Source organism: Elephas maximus, chromosome 6 (assembly GCF_024166365.1).
Source record: "Elephas maximus indicus isolate mEleMax1 chromosome 6, mEleMax1 primary haplotype, whole genome shotgun sequence".
Lineage (NCBI taxonomy): Eukaryota > Metazoa > Chordata > Mammalia > Proboscidea > Elephantidae > Elephas > Elephas maximus.
The window spans coordinates 20,697,319-20,723,992 of NC_064824.1; the positions used below are offsets into that span (position 1 = coordinate 20,697,319).

Sequence of the window (26,674 nt, forward strand, 5' to 3'; positions counted from 1 at the left end):
CATGGAAACCATGCATACAGCTGGGAGACAAGGAGATGGTATGGGCGGGTACCCTGCTCCCCTCCCTAATGCTAGAGATTTTGTCTTGGCATTCAAGGACTGACAGGAGCCCTAAGCAGAGGGAGATCAGCCCAAGAACCTTGGACTCACGGGGCCTTAGAGGGAGGAACTGCCCTCCTTAATCTCTTTCTGAAGCAGCAGGGAACCTAAGAGGCCAGAGCACCTGAGATCCTCTGCCGCCTTCTAATGGGACTGTTGGGAAGAAGCCTTCTTCCCTGTCTATCCTAGACACCAGAAACCCCACCCACCCCATCATGCCTTCTGTACCTGTGTCTCCCTTGCTTCCTTTCAGACCTGCAGCTCCTGGGTTTCCTGGTGCCCCTGGTAGTCCTGGAGAACAGATCCCATAGAGGACATAAGCGGTGGGCTAGGTGGGCCTTCAGGCATCTCCCCCCACCCACCTCAGGACTGAGCACCTCACCTGTCAGCCCAGGGGAGCCAGCTCTGCCAGGATCACCCTTGGGACCTGGAGATCCCTCCACGCCTGGAGGGCCTGGTAGACCCTGTACTCCTGGATGTCCTGAAAGTTAAACAGCAACTTCAAGGGTGAAGGTGGTTGCAGAGGACCTGGCAGCTCTCCAACCTGTTCTCAAGACTGAGGCAGGTACCTGCTAACATCTTACATGTCTCCCCAGCAACTTTTAAATCTCTCTTTAGAAGCTATAAACTAGTTCAATTAGTGGGAGGGAAATTGGCAATTTATTCATCTTCTCCATTCACTACTACAGAGCTTGAGACTTGTCACGTATTAGGGAATGCCCAGCTCCACACCTCTGGGTAGCAGAGTGGGGCAGAGACCTGAAGAGAAATATCAATTAAGCCTTCTGCCTGCTGCTCTATTCCTTGTAGGAGAGGCCAGGTTTTTAAGAAACTCCAGGTGCTGGTGAAGATTACCTCTGGGGTAATAATGCTGCAATGAAGAATGACGGTGGCATCAAGGTTCTGGACATGATGTTACCTGGGACAGTGTGGTTGGGATGATGCCCAGATTCCCATAGTTCTTACCTTGATTTCCTTTGATTCCAGGAAATCCAGCTGCACCTAAGAGGAAGAAAAATTTTTAGGGATTTTTTTTTCTTCTGGCTCAGCCTGCCAGAAAACCAGGATACCTACAAGTCAATGTACCTGACCTTGTGGCCTCTTACCTGGTGCACCTGGAATCCCAGAAACACCTTTACTCCCCGGGGCTCCAGGGGGTCCCATGATCCCCATATCTCCTTTCACACCCATGTCCCCTTTGCCGCCTGAAAAGCCAAGGAGTCACAGTCAGGTGTTGGTAGGGGCACACCCAGCCAGGAGGTCCCACCCAAACGCCAAACTTAACAACCCTTTAAGCCCCCACATGATGCCTAGAAGGGGATGATATGGCTTCTGTCTTCAAGGAGGGCACCACTTTGCCCCACAGCCAAGACATAAACTCATGAAAAGGTGACATCGGTGACTCCCTCTCAGAGTCCCGCTCAGCACCCTGCTCCCCTTTGAGAGGGCCCACACCTCAGGCTCAATCAGCACGGCCAGGTTCATTTTAGTGTCTGCAATTGGGAATTATTTTTTAAAGCCCTCCAAACTGAAATCTGAAGATTCCAGAAAACAGATCCCAAATGCTGAGGAGAACGGAAACACTGGGGCACTGATTGTGAGACGGACACACTGTGGCATCTCATATTTCTGCCAACTGTTCAGACACAGTGTCTCCTGGTTCCCAAGATTTCAAACTTTCCACTTGTCATCAGCATGCGAGGTACACCCCAGCCCGTCCTCTCCTCAGTCCCTCCTCCTCTTGTTTCAGTGCTTGGTGAATATCAATTGGGGGGCTCCTCACAGGGATGGTCGAGCCGCTTCTTCCCAAACTTCAAGCTTGGTTTGGGAGTGGGCTGTTCAGCCCTCCCCAGCCACACCAGGAAGGGCTGTTCCTCCACAGTCAGCTGGGTTCATTGCTATTTCGTCAGCCCGGGAGTTTCCACCATCAGCCAAATCCGACTTCAAGGGCCCCTTAGGCCCTCAAACTGGCTTGTTGGAATGGGATTTTGCTAAAAGGTATTTTTTGCTCCGTTCTATCATTTTCAGAATATAAGAGATGAAGAGGAATCTAGAATTACGGCTAACTTCTCTGTAGTGAAGTAGGAAAGGGGACAAAACAGTCGGAATGCAGGAGGGACAGAAGCAACTGCCGCAAAGCTTTCTACATCTGAACTTGGCAAGCTTCTTGAGTAAAGTTAGGTGCAAGGCTTGGGAATTAGATGCTTTTAGGTTGTTTGGGTACTGAAGAATAATTTCTGCTTGATGGGAGACAAAACAACCATAAAGGGCTTTGTTACAGTTGAGGCCTCTTATAATAGCCTCAGATGCAAACAGCATAGAAGGCAGTCCTTAGTCATTTGGGAGAAGGATCAAATGGCACTTATTATAAGGGGCTGGGAATTATTTCCCTGTAGGCATTTGTTCCACTATCTGTCTGTCAGTGTGTGGTACTGTGGGGGCTTGCGTGTTGATGTGGTGTTGGAAGCTACGCCACCCAGTATTTCAAATACCAGCAGGGTCACTCATGGTGGACAGGCTGCAGTGGAGCTTCCAGACTAAGACAGACTAGGAAGAAAGGCCTGGTAATCTTCTTCTGAAAACTAGTCAGTGGAAACCTATGAGTTGCAACAAAATATTGCCCAACTACCAAAACCCACTGCCATCAACGCTATAAGACAGAATGGAACTGTCCCATAGGGTTTCCGAGGCTGTAAATCTCTACAGAAGCAGCTTGCCACATCTTTCTCCCACAGAGTAGCTAGTGGGTCCAAATCACTGACATTTTGATTAGCAGCTGAGCACTTTAACCACACTGCGCCACTAGGGCCCCGTTGTCCGATTAGACACAAACATGTCAATGATCATAAGACCGAGTGGCATCTCGTTCTGTTACCCATGCTGTCACCATGAGTTGGAACCAACTCAATGGTAGCTAACAACAGATGTTGTTTGTTGCCCTATTGTTCTGGGCCAGAATCATCAAGTTCTGGCAATTGCTTGCTTGGCTTTATGAAGGCCAGGGCCTGCATCTGTGTTGCTATCACTTCTACGTCCCTATCAAGGGGGACAACCTTGGGAAGGAAGGCAGGATCATATCAGTGAAAGGCCTGGGCTCTGCCTCCAACCAAGGAGTCTCGGTTTCTTCTGACTTCAGAACTTTACAATCATAGCTAAAAGGCCAAGTGAGGAGAGTAGACTATCCCCTGGAAATGACCAGATCGTGGCATTGCCAACCAGCTGGGGAGAAGAGAGTAGAACCACAGTCTCACTGTGGCCAGGTTTTACCTGGCTTTGTAGAGCCCCATGGGCTGGAAGGGGATTGGGCAAGCAGTTGGCGAGAGAGATCTTGTGATCCTGGGGGAGGAAATTTGGGAAGAGGAGTGGGTGGAGTTCTGATTTCGGGAGAACTGAAACTACTGCATTTCCCCTGGCCAACAAGAGCATTTCCATGTCTGAGCTGGGGTGTGGACACCATGACATCCTTGTGGCCATTGGTGAGTGTGGGATGGGAGACAGCCTGGCTCACACTCAGAGGGCAAAGAGCTGGAAGCCAAAGGTCTGGCTGGCAGCCTCTTTTCTGGGCTGGCAGGGTCTGAAGAAAGCCTGGACCTCCTTCCCCAATCTGCAAAGAGAACTGCCAGGTGTCAGCTTTGGAACAGTCCTTAGAGGTCAACTGTCCAGGCATTTGCCTGAGCCAAGAATCCCCTCTTCAGTACTGCCAAGGAGAATTCTGTGGCCCCAGTAAGTGGGCTCCCACCATTTCATCACAGGTCAACCCATTCTTAAACAATTCTTCTTCTTTAACTCAGCACAATTGGTCCTTATTCTCCTGGGAACCACACAGACTAGTCTTTTTTCTCTCCCACAAGTTCTTTTCAAATATTTTAGGATGGCTGATGTGCCCTGCTATGGGCTCTCTTCTTGAAGACAGACATCTAGTGCCCCTAGGATGCCCGCCGACTGAGTAGATTCTGTGTACAGAATGAGGCCACAACCCCCTCAGGCCTCCTGGCCAAGAAAACACCCTCATGTCAGCCTTACCTGGGAGGCCTCTCTCTCCTCTGTCTCCTTTAGCTCCACTTTCTCCTTTTGGGCCAATGAGACCCGCATCACCTTTGCTGCCCTTCTCTCCTTGAGGTCCTGGGGTGCCTGTGAAAAGAAGCCAGTGAAATGACTGTCTCCTGTCCCTCCTGGGGACAGACTCACAGGCAAAGGGGTAGGCAGCATTCTGAGAAGGGAAGGGGGCCCAGAGGAAGTAGGGGATGTGTTGGCTCATCTCTTGGACAGCCTTGATGAGGTCTCTCAGACCCAGCTGTTTCCCCCACAGAAATAAGGCTCAAAAGAAGAGGACTGTGAGGAAGGTGTCAACCCCCTGGGGTCAGAGTGGGGCTGTGGAGAGGGGAGACTCATGGCCTTAGCCAGAGCATCACTGATCCTGAGGCAGAGGGAAGTGCAGTTACCCGTGGCTCCTGGCTTCCCTGGCTCGCCCATGGGCCCTTGGAGGCCTGTGGAGAAGGAAGGAAGAGCTCAGTCAGTGTAGCCTGGGTCCCTCAGGCAACCAACATGCTAGCGGCCTTGTCTTAGACAAGGTGCCAGCAGCCCCTGTTCTCAGGGGGCACAGAGTCAAGCAGAGTGGTCACTCTCTCTGTGTCTCTGTTTTCTTTCTCAGCCTCTCTCTCTCTCATTCTCTGTCTTTCTCTCTCTCTCTCTCTTACACACACACACTCATGCATGCACGCACACATGCAAGCGCACCTCTATTCCCAAGGGTGGAATAGTACCAGGCAATGGCATCTTGCATGGTTGTGGAAGAAAGGCTTTAGCACTGGTTTGAATCATAGTTCTGCCACTCAGCAGGCTGGGTGACTTTGGAAAAGTCACTTAAGTTTTCTGCATCTTGGTTTTCTCATCTATAAAATGGGGCTGGTAATTAAAACAGGTGCATAATTAGTGCCATTAGTGCCTAGTGCCCCAGACAAGAATGAACTTAAGAAAAAATGGCTCCTGTCCACATGACACCAGGACTCGTGGGCTGGGGTGTAAGGTAGAGATTGCAGGTGCAGGGTGTCCCTGCGGTAGGTAGGGTTCAGGGATGGCTCCATGGAGGGGAGCAACAGAAGCAAAACATTGAGTCTAAAGGGAGATAAGGGATACAGAAGGTAGAGTGAGAAAAGAGGGGGGAAAAAGGAAAGGAAGGTGGATGTGGGGTCGGGGGAGGCCCTGCGGGGAGTTTCTGAATTATATGGCTCTTCCTCAGTGTGCCAGTGGTACCCAGAGTGGCAGGTGGAGGGGAGAGGCCCTCAGGTGGGTCTCTGGACCACATGCTCCCTATTGGGACCACGGCAGCCTTCTTCTTTAGCTCTGTTTTAGGCTTTTGGGGTCCAGGTAAGATCTGGTTAAAGAAAGGGTTGCCCAGCTTCAGTGGGATTACACAGCCCTGTTCCGAGGCCTTCCTGTAGACCAGGGACTGTCTGTCAGCACAGGTCTGATGCAAATAACTGCCAGAGTCCCGAAGAGAAGGGGAGACTCCCACTCCGTTCCTTCTTCAAGGAAGTGAGGAGCTGCTTGGGAGGGCAGCGTGGCAGTGTTGCTGCCTTTTTCTTTCAAGCTGGCCTCTGTGGCACCGTATCTGTTGAGTTACCGGAACCTAGGCTGCTTCCCTTTCCCTCTGGGAGAAAAGAGTGGGGAGGGAGGCCCACTCCTCTCCACGTGACCCTGCCCTGCTCTGAGCTCCCACAAGTCTGGGAAGGTTGAGGCTGGCTCCCTGGAGTGTGCATGTGTGAGTGTGTGCATGTGAGGGTGCATACGAGTACGCGAACGTGTGTGTGAGTGCTAGGGTGAGTCCACAGAACCCTGTGCACAAGTATGCACTCGAGCGTGTGCTCGTGTGTGGCTGTTTATGGGTGTGCAAGGATGTGTATGTGTGTGCAAAAATGTGTGTGTATGTGTGTGAGTGTGTGTGGGTGTCTGAGTACATGGTGTATTCTCCTTTAGAAGCCCTGTGCCCTCACTGTACATACACTCTCCTTCCCTGTCTCCCCAGCTGCACACCCCCATCCCGCCCCCTCTTGCAAGCCTCCGTCTTCCCCTTGAAATCCCTGCTAGGGACTTAGAAGAAGAGACTCTTTGGGATCCCTTCTATTAAATTTCCTCCAAAAATCAGCTCCTCTAAAAACACTTTCTCTCCTAACAAGCTCCTTGTGGAACTACAGGATTTCTGTAAACCGATGGTGTTTTCTGCCTCAGCGGCCTGGAGGCTTAGAGAAGCCTTAATATCCTGGAGGTGGTTGTTTGTTTACTTCTCCTTCCTTGAAAATCTCCCCATTTGCTCTTTCTCTGGTAGTGGTCTCATTGTCTTTGCATCTTTACTTCCCAGCAGCCTTCAGGAATTTGGGAGTTTGTGGGGTGTAAGTGGACAGTGGACTGGATGGAGTAGGGTGGGTAGACTGTAAGAGTCGATTGGCTCTGACGTTGGTTCTTAACCCTGGGGAGGGACAGCTCTTGGTCCCCCACACTGAAGGAACCATGCCGCGGCCATTTGTAACATGGCGGGCAGGCCTACGCTACTGCCTAAAACAAGGAAACTTTTCAGCCACAGTAGTAGTGCTTTAAATCATTCTCTCTAGTCTGCCTAGCAGCACCCCGAAGCATTGTCATCCTCATCCTCATTTTACAGACAACGAAATTGAGGTCCGGAAAGGTCACAGAGCTAGCTCGTGGTGGAGGCAGATTTGGCTCTCAGACTGGAGGGTCCACGGTACCAAGAAGCTGGGCTTTTACAAATGAGACCCCAGGTGTGGACTCCGGAGGCTGAGAGGAAATTAATGCATCCACCTGGTCAGCTCCTCTCAGGCCCCAGGCTGCCATCTAGCTGCCACAGCCTCTGAGGCTTAACAGCAGCCCTGCCTGTCTCGAGGTGGGGTGCTCCTAGCCGCCCCCAGCACACCTAAGATCCCTAGCAGGGTGGCCCCCTCCCACACAGACTTGTCAGGAGTGGGTCTGGGAGCAGCCCGCCGCCACCCTGAGGATGCCTGGTGTTCATTTCCTACTCACCTGCCTCTCCCTTGATTCCTGGTGGGCCTTGGAGTCCTGGGGGACCTGAAAGGAAAAGGGGATTCAAAGTATGGCCTGGACAAGGGGAAACATGATTAACAGGGCCAGGAGACCAAAGTCAATACCTGTGGCTCCGTCACGTCCTGTGGCCCCCTTGGCTCCCTTCTCGGCTGGTGGCCCCGGCAGTCCAGGGGTGCCAGGTACACCCGGGTCTCCCTTTTGACCTGGAAGACCTGAGGATGAGAAGCAAAGACACTGCTAACTCATCGGTGTGACAGCACCACTCACTCACTCATAATGCATTCATTCAACAAACATCCACTGAGCACCCAGGATGAAGGCAAGGAAGGCTGAACTTCTCCCTGCAAGAAACTCATGGTCCAGTGGGCCAAAACCAATGGCATGTATGACATCTGCCAAGAGAGATGGAGTCAGACAGGCCAGAGTTCAAAGATCAGCACCACTTCTTTGGCTCCATGGCCTCGTGCAAGTTACGTCACGGTTTTGAGCCTCAACTGCCTCATCAATAAGATGGGGTTAATGTACCAGGTCCGAAGGGCTGCCCTGGGGTCACCATGTGGACACCCATCTTGGAAAATACACTCAGCAGGCCCTGAATAAATGGGATTATCATTGCTACAATTTACATGTTGTTCTCTATGGTTCGTAGACAGGGGCTCACATGATTCCCACATGGGTCCTACCCGGGGCAGGTAGGACAGGGCTCCTCGTCCCATGTCACAGAGGAGGAGCATGAGGTTCTGAGAGAAGTGAGACAGAGTCTGAGAGAGACGTGGAAAGACAGAGTTGGAGATTTTATTTGTGCACAGAGAGAGAGCATGTGTCCACAGCAAGTCTGTTGCTGGCCACCGTCCGCTCCTAGAGAGCTCAGCTTGGGGCAAGGGGTGGGCAGATTTTAAAGGTCAGGGTTGAGAATTAAGTTAAATGTAGGCTGTGTCACTAACACGATGGAAGTTATTACAGCAACCTCTCCTTGGAGGGGAGGAGCTGACATGCATCAGGCTGGGTGCCAGGTGAGTGTCTGCCCATTCGGTCTTCCCAACAACAGAACAACAACAATAATGACGGCAAACAAGAAGTAATAAATAATAATGAGTGACATGACTGAGTACTCACTGTGTGCAGATGAAGCATTTTAGACTTTATTTCGTAGTATCCTCACACCAATCCTGTGAGGTGGTATCACCATCCTCATCTTATAGAGGAGGCCGTGGAGCACAAAGCCACACTTGAGAAAACATGGAGCCAAAGAGTTTCATCCCAACAATGTCATGAACATTTATCTTCAGGGTTAAATTTCAATCACTCAGCTGCATCAAACGCAGTAGCGTTGTGAGTGAAGAGTGTGTATGTGTGTGTATGCAAGTACGTGTATATTGTATGTGTGTGTGTATGTGTACATGTGTGTGTAGACGAGCATGGGTGTATGTGTATGTGTGTGCACCTGTGTTTGTTGAGGAAAGAGGAAAAGGCAAATAAGCCACAGGCTTTGCCCTCAGAGAGCACCTGCTGTGTCAGACATATTCGCGTATCGCCTCAATTGAGTCTTGCAGCAACTTTGTGAGGTGAGTCAAATTATCTCCATTATTTTCTGCACAGACAAGTGGCTGAGGTTCTAGAAAAGTTAAGCAACTGGCTCAAGGTCACACAGTTAGTAAGCAGCAGACCTAGGATTAGACTTGGGCCAGTCTGAGCCCATGCACCCTCCCTCTCCCTCATCCTTATCATCCTCTAGGAATGATAAGCCATACACCTTTTGAAAATGTTGGGTGATAAACTGAGGGGATGGCAAATGCTAAGTATCAGATAAAAAAAAAAAAAAAAGGCACCTGGAAAATGTGCTTACAGGTCACGAAAGGAGATGGCCTCTGCTTGCAGCTGGACAGCTGGGGAAGGCTGAAGGGGTGGGTGGTGGGGGATGGGGGCTTGGACTGGTCTTGGAAGGTGGCTGGGATTTGGGTGGGTTGGGGTGGAGGGGTAAGCCACTTCAGGCAAGGAAGCAGGTAAGGCAGGGAAGCTGGGAGTCAAAGCGTGGTCAGTGGAGAGAAAGGACCCCCGACTGAGGACCAGCAAGTTGAGGAGGTTGTGGCAGTCAATGGAAGGTAAGCTGGGGTTATACATGGAGCCCCAGAAGGGCACAACCAGCTCCCCTCCCTTGGGGATGAGATTGTGGGAAGGCAGCAGGATGGTTGGGGGGGGAGGGGGGAGTGAACCTACCTGGAATGCCTCGTTCACCTTTGGCCCCGAACAGCTCTACAAGGGAAGAGTGTGGGATGCAGGCTGAGCTGGGGGGCACCAGGGCTTTGCCCCTGCCATACAACACCCAGGTTCTGTATCTGCAGGTTGAGCCCACCCGAGGGGGAAGCAGGAGCTTCAGTCAGATTGCTGGGGTTTGGAGAACAGGGGGTCCAGCCCCTGGGAGTTTACCAGAAAAGAGCCCTTGGAAAGAACCAGATATTTAGTTGTAAATCATGGTCAACAGCCTGAGAGCTGTCGGACCTTCTGAGCTACATATGTTTGGAAAGAGGGTTGGGACCACCTGAGTGCCCCAGGCATTGCCCCAGGCAAGCCAGCCTACGGCTCCTGAGGCCTCTTTGTGTTGGAGGAGAATGGGCTCCTTCACACTTCAAGGCAGGGAGAGATGCTCCTTCAGTTTCTGCATGAGTGCCATTGACCTTGGCATTGACTCTGTCCATCTGTCCCATAGCTGTACAGCCTTTTATCATATGAACCCAGCTTCATTTTTGACCACTGGGGGCTACAACTTCTGCTCTGGAGGGACTTCCTCTCCTGGGTCCTGGGTCCAGGACTTTCTCTGGCCAGCAGGGCCCTGGATATGATGTGGCTCTGCTAAGCCCCAGATCATCTCAGACTGTGAGACCAGAGCAATGAACCTTGGAGCTGCCATACACCAGTGTGAACCCAGCAACAGTCAGGTCTCTAGTCTAGCTTTGTCCAAATTGTTCCAGGATTAAGCCATTCCAGGGCGGGGTCAGCCTGAAAAAGTGGACAGTGTCGTCTTTTTGGCCAGCTGCAAGGCCCCAAGAGGAGCGACGGAAGGAGGATGATGACGTTTCTATCTTTGGCTTCATTTTCTCCTGCCTGCAGCCCCACCATCCTAGCTACCCTGTTTCCACCCAGCAATTCCAGTTGTCCTCTCACCTCCAAGGTCCCCACAGCATGTGGACTGGCCTGGGACCCTCAACTGCTTTCTCCCCAGCCACCAAAAAAACGAAAACCAAACCCAGTGCTGTCGCGTTGATTCCGACTCATAGTGACCCTATAGGACAGAGTAGAATTGCCCCATAGAGCTTCCAAGCAGCACTTGGCAGATTGAAACAGCTGACCCTTTGGTTAGCAGCCATAGCATTTAACTACTACGTCACCAGGGTTTCCTAAGCCACAGGCCCAAGTAAGTCCCAAAGTATGGGAGTGGTCCTAGGACTCGCCCCAGGCTCTATGTCTTACCCACCCTCCTAAACATTCTGGCTCAGTCTGGGGATTTCATGACTCTGACCTGGCTTTGGCTGGATGCTCCAGCCTCTGGCCCTTGGAGGTCACACTTTGTTTGGACAAGGTCCTTGGTTCCTGATTGGACTGTCTCCCAGACCCCTGTCTGCAGCAACCCATGGTTCTGTCCCACATGGCTCCCACACCTGCTTTGGCCCCCTGAGTCCCTGACCAGGTCAGGGTGTTGGAGGCTTCCCTTGCCAAGGAAGAGGGTTCAAGCCCAAGCAGGACCGCCATGCCTGTGAAGGAGCAGCTCCTCCTTCCTCACCCTCCCCTGAGGAGCCCCCACCCAGAGGGAAGAGGCCAAACCTGTGCTCTGAGTGAAGTTGTCCACCTGCCACTGTAGGTGCTGCTGGCTAGCATGGACCTGCATGAGCTCCTCCTGCAGGGCTTGCAGTCTCCCCCTGTTCCGTGTGCCCCCAGACGGGTGCCAGTGGTGAGCCAAATGGTGCAGGAAGGATGGGCTGTCCTTGGTGGCCAGTGTGTCATTGAGGAAGTCCATCTCCAGGACCCAGAGCCGCTCCTGCAGGTTCAGAACTAGATACCCCACCCAACGTTCTTTTAGGGCCCTCATTGAAGCCTGAATATATCCTTGTTTTTTATTCTTGTGTGATTGTAATGTGTGCACAACTTCTACAGACCCTGAATACATAAACACACATTTATGTGCTGTAGGAACCCAGCGGTAGCACAGTCCTTTTTCCATAACTTGAACAAGTACACGCCACACTCAGGCATGACATTACCTGTCTACAAACATTCTGCATGGTCTAAAGCTGGACAGATGTGACCACTGCATCCACAATCAGTCTCCAACCTTCACGTAGTTCAGACCTTAGGTCTTGCTCTGGGCACGAAGTCACAACAAGTGCGGGCAGGCGAGTTGCTGCTCTGACCTGAGTATGTACCAGCAGCACTCATGTGTGACCTTAATATGCATGTGATGTGTGTTGATAACACCTGTGCAGACGTTACTGAGTGCCTTCAATGTCTGCTGATGCAACTGCTTTCTCAACATCTGGACCATGAAGCCTTTAAGTTATGTTAATGTGACTCTTCAATCAACAAAGCTTCTTCCCACTAAGAGGTTAGGAAACCCTACCTGTAAAATGTATGTGGTGTATCCTTGTGAGATCATAACACCTTTCACTGCTTTAGATACACACGGGCTCACATGCATCCTGGGTCTCTTTCTCTGTCTCTTTCGTACGTGTGTACACACACACACACTCTTCCTTTTCCTTGCCCCCTCGCCGTCACTGTGACTGCCAGGGGCTGTGAACTCTCTCCCAGCAGCCTGGTAGCCTTGGCCCAAAGCTCTTCTCTCAACCTGAGCCCCGAGTCAAGGGCCATGTTTGGTCACACCAAGAGGGAGCCCAAGGGGGCCAAGGCTGCCTTACCTTGCATCACCAGTAGCCCTCCTCCCGCGGTGAGCAGACTCAAGTAGATGGCCATCAGAGACAGTAAGCAGGTCACCCAATTTCTCTTCTTGGGTTTTGGATCTGAAACACAACCCAGGCAGAGATGGCTGCTGCAGAAGGTGAAGAGCAGGTTGTCCCCACCTGTGCCAGAGAGCCCGCTGTATGAGCAGAGGGCTCGCTGTGAGGTGGAAGAGGGAAGACACCAAAGACCCATCCTCCCAATTCCCACCCCCCCCATCCTATTTGCACAAGGCAAGAGGTTTCACTGTGGGTCACTCATCGGTGTGGTAGGACAAACAAACATCCATGCCACCACATGCCAGTGGCTGGAAAGGTAAGGCTCTTATGAGTAGGTGTTGCACAGGCCTCAGTCACTGCTGACGCCCCAGCACGGTGTCTGGCCCATAGTGGGCTCTCGGTATGTGTTTACTGAAGGGACTAATGAATTAATATGTTTAAATTTCAAAACTCCAGGGGGAGGAGGATTGTTCCTATTTGATAAACAATGAGAAATGGAATAATTTATGAGGTTATAAGACGCAGATCTGGAATTCATGTGCAGGTCTCCATGGTCTTTCCCTTTAGAAATTTTAATGATAAAGTAAAACATGCTTGACACAGTTTTTCAAACAATGTAGAAGAGCATTAAAGGGGTTAATAATCTTCCCTCAACCCCTTGAAGTTCTAACCCCTTGAGGGAACCTACATAGCTTTCTGGGGCTTTCCTCCCATCTTTTTAGCTCACAGAAACTTTCAAACGCATACACATAGACAGGCTTAGGTGTTTTCCTTTCACTCTTACACAAATGATATTGTACATATAATATAGCACTTTGCTTTTTGCAATGAGTAATTTTTCAGGGGCATACATACCTTCAGCAAAAGATTTAACATTCTTTCTAATAACTGCCTAATACTCCCAGGGAGTCCTTGTGAGGTGCAAATGGTTAACACTCGGCTGCTAACTGGGAGTTTAGAGGTTTGAGCCCACTCAGAGGCACCTCAGAAGAAAGGCCTGGTCATCTACTTCTGAAAAACCTGCGGTTGGAAACCCTATAGAATACAGTTCTGTCTACTCTGATAGACATGGGGTCACCATGAGTGGGAGTTGCCTCAATGGCAATTAGTTTTAAGAACCCACTGGAGGCAAAAGCCACAATGCATGTAACTCTTTTCCTGCTGATGAGCTGTTTGGGGCATTAGAGAACAGGCTGCAATGAATATTTTCCCAGGGATCCCGACTCCAGCCTTTCCCCCACCAGCTCTCTCCCTGTTTTGAGACATCAAGTGCAGGGGCAGAACCTGCAGAAGGTTGAGCACCCACCCTGTGCCAGGTATTTTACCAACAATCTCTCTAAAGCTTGCAGCAACCCTATAAGTTTGATGTGACTGTGGAGTAGAGACCTGGGGTTCAGAGAAGTGAAGTAATTCGCTCAGGTAACAGAGCTAGCATGTGACCCCAGGACTGTTTAAGTCCAAGGCCTCAGCTTGCCTCACTAGCCCTCACTGACTATTGCCCCTGAAAAAAGCCCAGTCAAAATGAGCCACCAGGGTAGAGTGGAAGTAAAAGAGATCATAAATGAGCAGCCCAGGGGAAGGATGTGGGCATATTGGTGAAGGTGGGTTTTCAGTTGACTATTCTATGTGTATGAACCTCGAGTCTGTTTTTCATTATCCATGTGTCACCCCCGCTGGTATTCTTTCCAGCCACCTGCTGAAGAGGGCTTCCTTGCTTGATTGTCACCCTGATGTCTAGGGATAGCTCTGAGCAGTACCTAGAGGAGTGGTTTTGTTGGTTGGTTGGTTGGATTTTTTAGTCTAGTGGCACTTTGCCTAACCCTGAGTAGATCCCTCCTCCTTACTCACTCCCACCAGAATCCAGGCCCACACAGCAGCTCTGCAGGACACAATCTTGCCAAGTTACTCCCCTGCCTTCAGCCTTCCAGTAGCTGTTCATGGTCCTCAGGACAAACCAAAGTCCACACCTGGCACTTGAAGCCTTGCTGTTGGCTAGATTTCCTCTGAGTGATCCTCAAAACCACATCTTGAAGTGACCCTGAGCAACAGTGAGGCCAGATGATTCACAGTTACATCCTTCTGACTCAGAGACTTTGGGAAATGTATTTCCTTTGTTGCACAGCTCTTCTTCCTCCCTTTCATATGACTAATTCCTACTCATCCCTTGGGAGTGTAGTGAAGCATTTCCTGCTCCAAAATACATTCTCTGACTCCCATGAGTTGGGGGGCCCTCTTCTGCTTCTCCACATCACCCTGAACTCAATCTGTTTGTTTGTATTTTAAACTCCTCCAGATACCCTGGAAGCTTCTTGAACAGTACATCCAGCACCAATATGGCGTCTTGAGCACAATATGCATTGGAAAAATGATGACTGAGTGGATGAATGAACGGGTGGCTGTAGAGGTTTGGGTGCTGGACATGCGCAGAGTTCAACGCAGCTAGTCTGGAAGTGTTGGAAAGCACTTGGAATACAATTTAGGACCTCACATATCCAAATTCCCACCATGGGAAGAATGAATAATAAACAAGGGAAGCCTCACGTTTAACACAAGATGGTGGATAGTAAATACAATCTTGTAGAGAGCTCTAAGGTTGGTTAAACATAACATGTGATGGCAATGGAAAGATAAACTGTGCTTCAGAGACGCAAGTATTATAGAGGTTGTGGGTAGGGGTAGGGGTAGGCGCAATGATGGAAGACGTAGATATTTTCAAACCAGATGGTGGAATGTGATGGATGGCATTTGCTTAAGGAAATGGAGAAAGTCGTTGATGGACGCCCACCCAAGCCTGGAAATTTTTTTTTTAATTCAGCACTAGCGCCTGGCATAGATACAAGGTGTTTTAAGTACTGGGAACTTTGCAGTGGCTCACTCTGTGCAAAGTGGAAGATCTGATAAATTCTTTACTCTCTAGGCTGAGCATTTAATCTTTTAGAAGGTATAAGAAGCCACTAAGGAAACATCTACTCTGGGTTGGGTTTAACCAGTAAGGAAGAGCCAACTGGGATGAGAGAATAAAAAAAGCTCCAGGTGAACCAGAATGGACTTCTCTGGAGTAAACCATGGTGAGGCTGGAGGAAGACCTTAGGGAAACAAGCTTTAGAAATTTGAAAGCAATTCTACTGCCTGATTCTCAATGAAAATATGGATCCAGTGGGAAATAAAAATGATGTTCCAATTCCACAAAAGATACCAGTAAAGGAAACAAACAAAAAAGGCTGCACAAACACTTAGGGTTCCCAGAACTTCCATCTCTGAACATCCCACCCAGTGGCAGAAGGGGCCCCAGAAGGTGCTTCTCTCCCCTAGCATAACACTAGTAGAGACTGAACTGGAGTCCCACCAGCACTGGGATGCCTACTGAGTAGGCCCAGGGAAGTGGTCTCTGGTCTGTGGGCTTCCCATCTCCCACCCCCAACCTGGTAGCACTGGGCAGCCTGGAGAAGTGCCTTCCAACCACCAGGCAGCAGCAGCAGGAATCGAGCAAGACCACCAATGGCATCCAGTGAACAAAGCAGACCAAAATAGCACTGGCGGGGCTCTGAAAACTAAATTGTCATTGGAACCACAGTCCACAAAAGTAGGCCAGAACCTCTCTAGTAAATCTAAACAGTGTGCTATCTATCAAAATAGTAAATTTAAATAAGACCCAGAGCCTTCTAACATAATATCCAAAATGTCCAGGATACAACTGAAAATCACCTATCATACTAAAAATAATTAAAAAAAAATCACAGCTAGAATGAGAAAGGAGCCCTGGTGGCACAGTGGTTAAGAACTTGGCTGCTAACCAAAAGGCTGGCAATTTGAATCCACCAGCTGCTCCTTGGAAACCCTATGGGGCAGTTCTACTCTGTCCTATACGGTTTCAACTTGGCTCAAAATGATAAAATGTCAATATCAGTGGACTGTGATAAGTTATGTACATGTACTCTAATATTCACTAAGAAAATTATTCAAGGTGATGCACTCAAAAATACTATAAATTAATCAAAGCAGAATTCTGTTAAGTGTTCAAGTAACTCACAGGTTTTGATACTGATACATCAAATTGGTGCAGAAAAAATCTGACAAAATCCAATACCCATCCATAATAAAAACTCTCAGCAGACAAGGAATAGCGAACTTCTTCAATTTGAAAAACAGCATCCACAAAATATTCAAAGCTAACATCATACTTAATGGTGAAAGGCTGAACGTTTTCCTTCTATGATTAGGAATAAGTCAAGGGTTTCTGTTTTCACCTAATTTGCATTTTCCTAATAAGACTGTCCGTCTCTCTTGTGACATAGTTCTAGAAGTTCTAGCCAGTGTAATAAGGCAAGAAAAAGAAATAAAAGCCATACAGATTAGAATGAAAAAAATAAAGTCATTCCTATTTTCAAAAGACACGACTGTCTATATAGAAAATCTCAAGCAGTCTGTGATGGTTAAGATTGTGTGTCAGCTTGGCTGGGCCATGATTCTCAGGGGTTTGGCAGTTATCTAATGATATAGGTTGACAGGTATATAATCTGGTAGTTATGTAATGATGTAGTTTTCCTCTATTTTGTGATATAATGCAATCATCTCCATGGTGTTATCTGATGTGATCAGCCAATCAGTTATAACAGAAGTTTCCTCAGGGGTGTGGCCTGCACCCAATATATAAGGATATTCCGGCAAAAGCTTGCTGGCCTTTGCTTGCTCTGGATCCTGCATTCAGCTCATCATCGTCTCACCTCTGGTTCTTGGGACTTGAGCCAGTGGCCTGCCATATTGCCTGCTGATCTTGGATTCGTTAGCCCTTGCAGCCCATGAACCAGCAGCCTGGCCACCTGACCTGCCAAACTTGGGTTCATCAGCCTCTGCAGCTACGTGCGTCAGAAGAAGCCTCCAGCCTGACACCTGACTCACAGACTTGGGACTTGCTAACCTCTATAACTGCATGAACCATTTCCTTAAGATAACTCTCTCTCTCTATGTACTTATGTATAAGTTTACCTGTTTTGTTTCTGTAGAGAACCCAGCCTAAGACAATCCCCTGAAATTAATAAGTGAGTTCAAGTGCAAACCAAAATTAAAAACACATTGGCATTTACAATCACTCTAAAGAAAAATTAAATACTTAGATATAAATCTAACATTTCAAAGAATGGGAATTCCAGAACACTTAGCTGTGCTCATGAGGAACCTGTACATAGACCAAGAGGCAGTCGTTTGAACAGAACAAGGGGATGCTGCGTGGTTTAAAGTCAGCAAATGTGTGCGTCAGGGTTGTATCCTTTCACTATACTTATTCAATCTGTATGCTGAGAAAATAATCTGAAAGGTTGAACTATATGGAGAAGAACACCGCATCAGGATTGGAGAAAGACTCATTAACAACCTACATTATGCAGATTACACAATCTTGCTTGCTGAAAGTGAAGAGACCTTGAAGCACTTAATGATGAACATCAAAGACCATAGCCTTCAGTATGGATTGCACCTCAACATAAAAAAACAAAAATTCTCACAACTGGACCAAAAACAACATTATGATAAACAGAGAAAAGATTGAAGTTGTCAAGGATTTCATTTTACTGGGATCTACAAATGAACACCCATGGAAGCACTAGCCAAGAAATCAAAGGATATATTGCATTGGGTAAATCTGCTACAAAAGACCTCTTTAAAGTGTTAAAAAGCAAAGATGTCACTTTAAGGACTAAAGTGCACCTGACCCCAAGCCATGGTGTTTTCAGTCACCTCATATGCATGTGAAAGCTGGGCAATGAATAAAGAAGATTGGAGAAGAATTCATACCTTTGAATTATGGTGCTGGCGAAGAATATCGAACATACCATAGACTGCCATAAGAATGAACAAGTCTGCCTCAGAAGAAGTACAGTCAGAGTGCTCCTTGGAAGCAAGGATGGCGAGACTTTGTCTCACCTACTTTGCACATGTTATCAGGAGGGATCAGTCCCTGGAGAAGGACGTCACGCTTGGCAAAGTAGAGGGTCAGCAAAAAAGAGGAGGACCCTCAATGAGATGGATTGACACAGTAGCCGCAACAACGGACTTAAGCATAACAACAATTGTAAAGGTGGTGCAGGACCAGGCAGTACTTCATTCTGTTGCACATAGGATTGCTATGAGTCAAAACCAGCTCTACGGTACCTAACGACAACAACGTAAATCTAATCAAATGTGTACAAGAAAATTATAAATCCTGACTAAAAAAAAAAGCAAAGACCTAAATAAATAGACATGCTGTGCTCATGAATTCTAAGAGTGAGCATAGTGAAGATGTTAATTCTCCCCAAACTGATCCATCGGTATAACACAATTATAATCAAAAGTCCAGAAGTTTCTTTCGTAGATGTAAACAAGCTTATCCGATAATGTACATGGAAAGGCATAGACTTTTCACTGAAATTTTGAAGAAGAATAATATGTATGAAGACTTATTCTACCTGATGTTAAGGCTTAGAATAGAGCTACAGCATTCAAGACAGTGTGGTTGGTGGAGGGATAAACACACACATCAATGGAACAAAATAGAGAATCCAGAAACAGATCCACACATATGTGCCCAACTGCTTTTTGACAAGGTGCCAAAGCAATTCAATGAAGCAAAGATAGCCTTTGCAACAAATGGTAATGGAGCAATTGGGCATACATACGTTAAAAAAAGAAGAAGAAGAAGAACCTTGACCTAAACCTCACACCTTATACAAAAATCAATTCTAAATATATTGTGGACTTAATTGTATAATGTACAATTATAAAAGCTTTAGAATAAAACAAGGAGAAAGTCTTTGGGAACTAGGGCTAAGTGAAGAGTTCTTAGACTTGACAACAAAAGCATAATTCTTAAAGGGAAAATTTGATAAACCGAGCCCCACTGAAATTAAACACTTTTGCTCTGCAAAAGACCCTGCTAAGAGGATGAAAAGACAAGTTATAGGTTGGGGGAAAAAACTGTGAAACCACATATTCAGTGAAGAACTTGTATCTGGAAAATATAAAGAACTCTTAAACTGAACAATAAAAAGCCAAATAATCCAATTAAAATGTGGGCCAAAGACTGAGGAGACATTTCACCAAGGAGGATCTACAGATGGCAAACGAGCACATGAAGAGATGTGCCATCAGGGAAATGCAAATTAAAGCCACAATGAGATATCACTGCACACCTATCAGAGTGGCTAAAATAAAAAATAGAAACAGCACCAAATGCTGGCAGGGATGCAAAGAAACTGGACCACCCATGTATTGTTGGCGGGAATGTACAATGGTACAGCCACTCCGGAAAATGCTATGGATATACCAGTTCGTTCAGCAAGAAAGAGGAACAAGCTATGGATAGACACACAAATTGGATGTATCTCAAGGGAGGTTAAGCTAAGTGAAAAATCCTATAAGGTTTCATACTGCATAATTCTATTTACGTAGCATTCCTGGAATAACAAAGTTGTAGAGATGGGGACCTGATTAGTGGGTGCCAGGAGTTACGGATTGGTAGGAGAGTGGGGAGTAGTGAGGGGGTGTGTGTGGCTATGAAGGGGTGGCAGGAGGGACTCGTGTGGTGATGGAACAATTCTGTGTCTTGATTTTGGTGATAACTACACAAATCTACGCACATGGTAAAACTGCCTGGAATTCTATCTACACACACATACAAATGAGTTCATGTAAAAACTGGTGAAATCTGGATAAGCTCTGTGGATTGCACCAATATCAATTCCCCGGTTTTGATATCTCACTCTAGTTAAGCAAGATGTTACCATGGGGGAAACTGTATGAAGGGTACTCTGAGAGCTTCCTGTACATTTTTGCAACTTCCTGTTAATTTATAATTACTTCAAACTTAAAAAATTAAAATTAAAACTATTCTAGGATAAAGTCAGATGTTTAAAAGATACTGAGAAATCTTTCATGACTACAACAAAGTGGGAAGTGCTACATGGAATGAGAGTAGAAAAGCTGGGAAGGCTGAACCTGAGTGAACTTGAAGGTTAAGGTCTGTTAGGAGATTGCTTAACAATATCTGCAGAGAAGGAAGAAGGGCCAGCTAGACCCACCGTTGAGAGTCAATGGTACAATATTAATTAAAACAAACAACAGCAAAAATCATAACTTTTCTGCCTGTATTTTATTTAGGCCTTCTCTGTCAAGAAGAATGCTTTTTAGACTGAAATTGGTGGGGAAAAAAAAAACAAACATGAAAAAACGCATGGACTCTGAAGTAGTTGAGGGGAGGCGTGACTGGACTAGACAAATTACATGCCACAGATCTAAAAGACCTTGCAGATGTGATAACAGATGCGAGCCAGCCAAAAGCTGACGATTTTCAAAAAGGTGGAAATGAGTTGTCTTAGCTTGCTAGTGCTGCCATAATAGAAATACCAGAAGTGGGCGGTTTTCTTAAAAAAGAAATTAATTTTCTCACAGTTTAGGAGGCTAGAAGTCCGAATTCAGGGCATTGGTTCTAGGGGAAGATTCTCTCTGTCCTCTCAGGGGGAAGATTTCTTTTTAGTTTCTCTAGACCCCATATTCCTTGATTCCTTGGTGATCGCCCCATGACAAGCATCTTCCCCTTTGTGCTTGCTTCCCTCCCTGTGCCCAAGCTGTTCATTTTGTATCACAAAATCAAGTAGGTTTAAAACACACTGTACGCTGACATGCCCTCATTCACATAACAAAGAAAACCCTATTCCCAATGGGATTATGTCCATAGGCATAGGGGTTAGGATTCCAACACAATTCGATCCACAACACAAGTGCATCCCAGAAATCATGTATAGTCAACAGGGATAAATATAAGGTCTCTTATTCGAGCTCGAATGCTCAATTATCTAACTATATAGGAGCTGGGGGCTGAGGCCGAACACCATTTCATGAGGAAAGATCTGGGATTTTGTTTAACTCCATGTGCAACAAGAGCCAACAGAGCTATCAAGCTTCATAAGAAAACAAATGACATCTTCAGCTGAGAAAAAAATAAAGAAACCTAGAGCCACTAACAATGCACAAACAGCAGAAGAGAAACTAGGTAACTTGGAGCTCCTAAAAATCAAACACTATGCTCATCAAAAGACTTCACTAAAAGAGTAAAAAGACAACCTACAGAGTGGGAAAAAAATTTTGGCTATGATATATCCGAACAGGGTCTAATCTCTAAAATCTACAAGATAACTGCAATACCTCAAGAACAAAAAGACAAATCATACAATTAAAAAATAGGCAAAAGATATGAACAGACACTTCACCAAAGAAGACATTCGGGCAGCTAACAGACACATGAGGAAATGCTTACAATCATTAACCATTAGAGAAATGCAAATCAAAACCACAATGAGATACCATCTCACCCCAACAAGGCTAGGATGACTCCAAAAAGCACAAAATAATAAATGCTGGGGAGGTTGTGGAGAGATTGGAACATTTATACACTGTTGGTGGGAATGTAAAATGGTACAACCACTTTGGAAAATGATTTGGCGCTTCCTTAAAAACCTAGAAATAGAAATACTATATGATCCAGCAATCCCACTCATAGGAATACATATCCTAGAGAAATAAGAGCCATCACATGAATAGACATATGCACGATGATGTTCATTGCAGCATTGTTCACAAGAGCAAAAAGATGGAAACAATCTAGGTGCCCATCGACAGACGGATGGATAAACAAATTATGGTACATACACATAATGGAATACTACACAAAGATAAAGGACAATGATGAATCCTCAAAGCATTTCACAACACGAGTGAATCTGGAGGGCATTATGCTGAGTGAAATTAAAACCCAGTGCCGTCGAGTCGATTCCGACTCATAGCGACCCTATAGGACAGAATAGAACTGCCCATAGAGTTTCCAAGGAGCGCCTGGCGGATTCGAACTGCCAACCCTTTGGTTAGCAGCCGTGGCACTTAACCACTACGCCACCAGGGCTTAGTGAAATTAGCCAGCCAAAAAGGACAAATATCGTATGAGACCAGTGTAAGAACTCAAGAAAAGGTTTAAACACAGGAAAAGAAAACCAAAACATTCTTTGATGGTTACGAGGGTGGGGAGGGAAGGGGAGCAGAATGCACTAACAAGATAGTAAACAAGGATCAACTTTGGTGAAGGGAAGAACAACACACCCTGCAGGGGAAGTCAACACAACTGCACCAAAGCAAAAGCTAAGAAGTTTCCTAGACATATCCAAACACTTTGAGGGACAGAGTAGCTGGGACTGGGGCCTGGGGACCATGGTTTTGGGGTCATCTAGGTCAATTGGCATAACAAAGTTTATTAAGAAAATGTTCTGTATCCAACTTTGCTGAGAGGCGTCTGGGATCTTAAAAGCTTTCGAGACACCATCTAAGATGCATCAACTGGTTCCATCTCACTTGGAGCAAAGGAGGAAGAAGAAAACCAAAAACACAAGGAAAATATTAGTCCAAGAGATTAAAGGACCACGTGAACCAGGGGCTCCACCAGCCTGAGACCAGAACTAGATGGTGCCTGGCTACCACCAATGACCGCCCTGACAGGGAATACAACAGGAGTCCTGAGTGGAGTGAGAGAAAACTGTGGAGCAAAACTTAAATTCTAGTAATAAGACCAGACTTAATGGTCTGAGACTGGAGGAACCCCCAAAAGTATGGCCGCAGAGGTTCTGTTAACCCGTAATTGAAACCATTCCTGAAGCTCACTCTTCAGACAAAGACTAGACAGGACAATAAAACAAAAAATAATACACATGAGGAGTGTGCTTCTTAGTTCAATCAGCTACACGAGACCAAATGGGCAGCTCCTGTCCAGAGGCAGCATGAGAAGGCAGGAAGGGACGGGAGCTTGTTGGAGGGACACAGGAAACCCTGGGTGAAAACGGGGAGTGTGCCGTCACACCATAGGGATTGCAACTAACGTTACAAAACTGTATTGCGTAAATTTTTGTATGAGAAATTAACTTAAGCTGTAAACTTTCACCTAAAGCACAACTAAAAAAAAAGAAGCCTGGGGCCATTTAGTGCTGAGGCAAGCAGTTTTACTTAGTCCAGTAAATCCTGAGAAGATCACTATATTACAGAGCCCTACAGTGATTATGGGGCCCTGGTGGCACAGTGGTTAAGGGCTATGGCTGCTAACCAAAAGGTTGTCAGTTCAACCAGCTGCTTCTTGGAAATCTGATGGGGCAGCTCTACCCTGTCTTATAGGGTTGCTATGAGTCAGAATTGACTTGACAACAACAGGTTTGGGGTTTTTTTTTTTTTTTTTTGACAGTGATTACTGTTTGTCATGGTACTCATCTAGAAAGTTTCCTTATGTTCCATGACCTTTGAAGCAGCAAGCAGGAAGCTGAGATTGAACTCAGGAAAATGCTCGTCCAAATCGGGGTGATTCTTCTTTTAGATTGTGGCACCCATAACCTGAACCAGAAACCTGGAATTTATCCTTGGCCCTGTATCTCCTCACCTGCCCTGTTCTATCGTTAGAAAAAACAAAACAAAAAGCAAAAACCCATATAGCAACCCTATAGCACCGAGTAGAACTGCTCCCTAAGAGTGGCCAGCGAATTTGAACTGCTGACCTTCTGGTTAGCAGCCAAACTCTTAACCACTGTGCCACTAGGGCTCCTCTACCATTCTAGCCACCCAGACAGAAACTTCTACTGATTTGACATGCAGTATTTCTCCAGGACATCCCCTCCTTTCCTTCCTTACTGCCACCGCCCCTCATCTTCTCATGCTGTCAGGCTCCTCTCTGTCCTCAGCCTTGTTCTCTCCAGCTTGCTCCCCCCAACCCCACTATGACAGTGAGCAATCTCAAATGCCTCAAATGCAATTCAGTGCCTCTCAGCACGACTTTAGCCCCTTCCAGGATCCCATTGTCTTTCAGATAAAGTCCAAATTCATAGGTTCCAGCCTCAACAGCCACCAAGCTTCCCCTCCCAATTTGGGGGCTATTTGTATATTTCTGAATTTGTGGTGCTCTCTTTTTTTTCTAGATATTTATTTTATTTCTCTGCATATTTCTCCACCATCTCCTTTCTCTAATCTTTTTTATCTTTTAAATTTTAGAAGTGTCAGCTCTGACCTCCAGCGGTTCCCACGCCAGGTAGACACCTCCATAACGCCCTATGTGTATCTCAGTCACGGCCAATGATAAATTGTATAGAAATAGTCCATGGATGGGCCGGGCTCATCCTCCTGCCACCCCCAGATAAAGCTGTGGACACCTTGAGGCCAGAAGTCATGTTTATTCCTCTCTGCTTCCTCGGTACTGAGTGTAGGGCCCAGCAGGTAGTAGGTGCTCAATAGGTTTGATTTGGGCTTAACCTGGACATTTTCAGTAATCTTAAGAAGTCAGATAGCCAAAATGCTGCATTCCTCAAATTTCCACTAGCCAAAGATTATTATACTCATTTGTGTACCGGCCTTTCTCTGTTGCCACTGTCTAAATTCCTAGAGGTCAGAGCCAGACCCTTTATTTTTATACCCCCATGAATTCCAGCCAGTCACCTGCACTGACAGATGTTTATGACTACCGGGGAGGGCTGGGGGACCTCCAGTTGGGGGACAGAGCTGTCATTATTCCTGAATACACAACTCTCAGAAAAGCTTGGGAGTGGGCAGATGCTAATCTCTTTGGAAGATGATTCGAAGAGTGTTCCCACTGGTGACTTTGAATGCTGCAAATCCTAGAAGATTTTTAAAAAATGTATCATCAGTGCAATGCTCACTGAGAATACAAAGACAACAGAATTTACTGAATTTTTCAAGCCTGAGTTTAATATAAGACAAACTAATTATGAAGCTATGAACGTATCCTAACCAATGTATCCAAAGTGAAAAAAAAAAAGTGTTCTCTGACCACCTGGTATAAAAGAAGTCCCCTTAACAAATTGTAAAGAAATTGCGTTACAAATATGTGGAGCTCCGCTTCAGGTTTGTGGAATTTTGCCGTTCTCTTTTTTGTATTGCTATTTCATCACATAATCTATGTAGAGGAAAAAGACACTAACAAAAAGGGTGTATTTGATAAGCATTGGCATTTCTGTAAGGGAAAATACTTAAATGCAAGTTAAAGGAACTGTAAAGCTAGCAAAATATACTAAAGAAGGAGCCCCTCAGTGGTGCAAATGGTTAATGGGCTAGGCTGCTAACCAAAAGGTCAGTGGTTCGAGTCTACCCAGAGGCACCTCAGAAGATAGGCTTGGTGATCCACTCATGAAAAATCAGTCACTGGAAACCCTGTGGAGCATAATTCTGATCTGACACACACAGGGGCACCATGAGTCAGAGTCAACTTTATGACAATATTTTTTGGTATATGAAAGACACGGTATTTTTAGCATTCTAGAAATTCTAAATTTAAGTATTCCAGAAATATATTAATAAGAATCAGATGCAAAATATCGCTAGACTGCAAACCTAATCTTCCTATCGACTCGTCTGTTCTCGTATCGCTGGCAGAGAGAACACATTAGCAGGTAATTGCATTATTGGGGAGTTGTACTTTACCACTGGTCTGGAAGGTCTCCATTGCAGGGAACATGGTTTGGTTGAGAGCTGCTTCTTCTTTGGTGCACCCCAAGATCTCGTCCTCATTAAGACTCCTCTTACTTTCCATTGCTGAGCTTTATAGCGGCAAAGTCCTGGAGCCAGCAGAAATGCTGCCCTCAAGAGGAACCACTTGGGGGAAGATCGCTCCCATTTAACTACTCCAGCGAGCTGTAGACCACAGGACACTTCCCTTTGGCTTGATTTCTGAATTTGCAAAATGTTTCCCGACAGGATCAGGAGCAGACATTTATCAAAAGCTCACTGTTCACACATGGAGCTTCTGGCTAGTGCAACTGCTTGTTAAGGGGGGTCCAGGTGGGCTTGGAGCACAAGTTATACACCCTGACCACCTCCTTGCTCCCGGGCCCCTGAGAGCCAAGAGCTGGATGACACAAGAAGATGTTTCTCTCCCTCTTCTCTGCCTATCCAAGCCCTGCCGTGGTCCCAGACCCAGCTGGCAGTCCCAGGACCTCTCCAGCCCACACTGACTTATCCCTCCTTTGACGTCCTTCAACTCCGAGAGTCCATGTTCTTGCTACTCAAAGCATGATCCATGGACCAGCAGGGTTGGCATCATCTGAGGACTTGTTAGAAATGCAGTGAGTCCAAATCCACATTCTCGCAGGATCCCCAGGTGCTTTACACACACATTAAAATCTGACAAGTGCTGCTCTATACTGCACATTTTAGCATTTAATTATATTTCCCCCTGTGGTTTTTTTCATGCTCTTTGCATGCGTGCGTGTGAGTGTGTGTGTGTCTTTGTGTGAGTGAGTGTTTGTGTGTGTGTGAAGGCATGTGTTTGTGTGTGTATGTGAGTGTTTGTGTGTGCGTGTGAGTGTATGCATGTGCAGACTCTGGGCCCAGTAATAAATGAGCCCCTTGAGGGCAGACACCTTTTCTGTCTCCCACATGCTGGCATTCCCTACCAGAAAGGTTGTGTAATGTGCTGGTTAAGACAAGTCTCAAAAAGCTAGAATGCCTGGGTTCAAATTCCACCTCTTCCACATAGTGGCTGTGTGGCCTTGGGCAAGTCA

The 26,674-nt window shown here is 46.7% G+C and overlaps 1 protein-coding gene across 2 annotated transcripts in view; it reads right to left on the bottom strand.

Annotated features, from left to right (window-relative positions):
* Nucleotides 1-26,674, bottom strand: part of MARCO (macrophage receptor with collagenous structure) — a 59,317-nt gene that overhangs the window by 12,785 nt on the left and 19,858 nt on the right. The window contains exons 1-12 of one of the 2 annotated variants that reach the window (XM_049889181.1): nucleotides 25,596-25,763; nucleotides 12,066-12,167; nucleotides 10,975-11,202; nucleotides 9,373-9,408; nucleotides 7,260-7,367; nucleotides 7,135-7,179; nucleotides 4,542-4,586; nucleotides 4,123-4,230; nucleotides 1,206-1,304; nucleotides 1,066-1,101; nucleotides 482-580; nucleotides 328-390 (exon numbers count right to left, since the gene is read on the bottom strand). In XM_049889181.1, the coding sequence (XP_049745138.1) occupies nucleotides 328-390; nucleotides 482-580; nucleotides 1,066-1,101; nucleotides 1,206-1,304; nucleotides 4,123-4,230; nucleotides 4,542-4,586; nucleotides 7,135-7,179; nucleotides 7,260-7,367; nucleotides 9,373-9,408; nucleotides 10,975-11,202; nucleotides 12,066-12,167; nucleotides 25,596-25,704 (1,078 nt within the window). In that variant the 5' untranslated portion in view covers nucleotides 25,705-25,763. Of the gene's footprint in view, nucleotides 1-327; nucleotides 391-481; nucleotides 581-1,065; nucleotides 1,102-1,205; nucleotides 1,305-4,122; nucleotides 4,231-4,541; nucleotides 4,587-7,134; nucleotides 7,180-7,259; nucleotides 7,368-9,372; nucleotides 9,409-10,974; nucleotides 11,203-12,065; nucleotides 12,168-25,595; nucleotides 25,764-26,674 lie in introns of those variants that run through there. The other variant, XM_049889182.1, reaches the window with a different exon arrangement.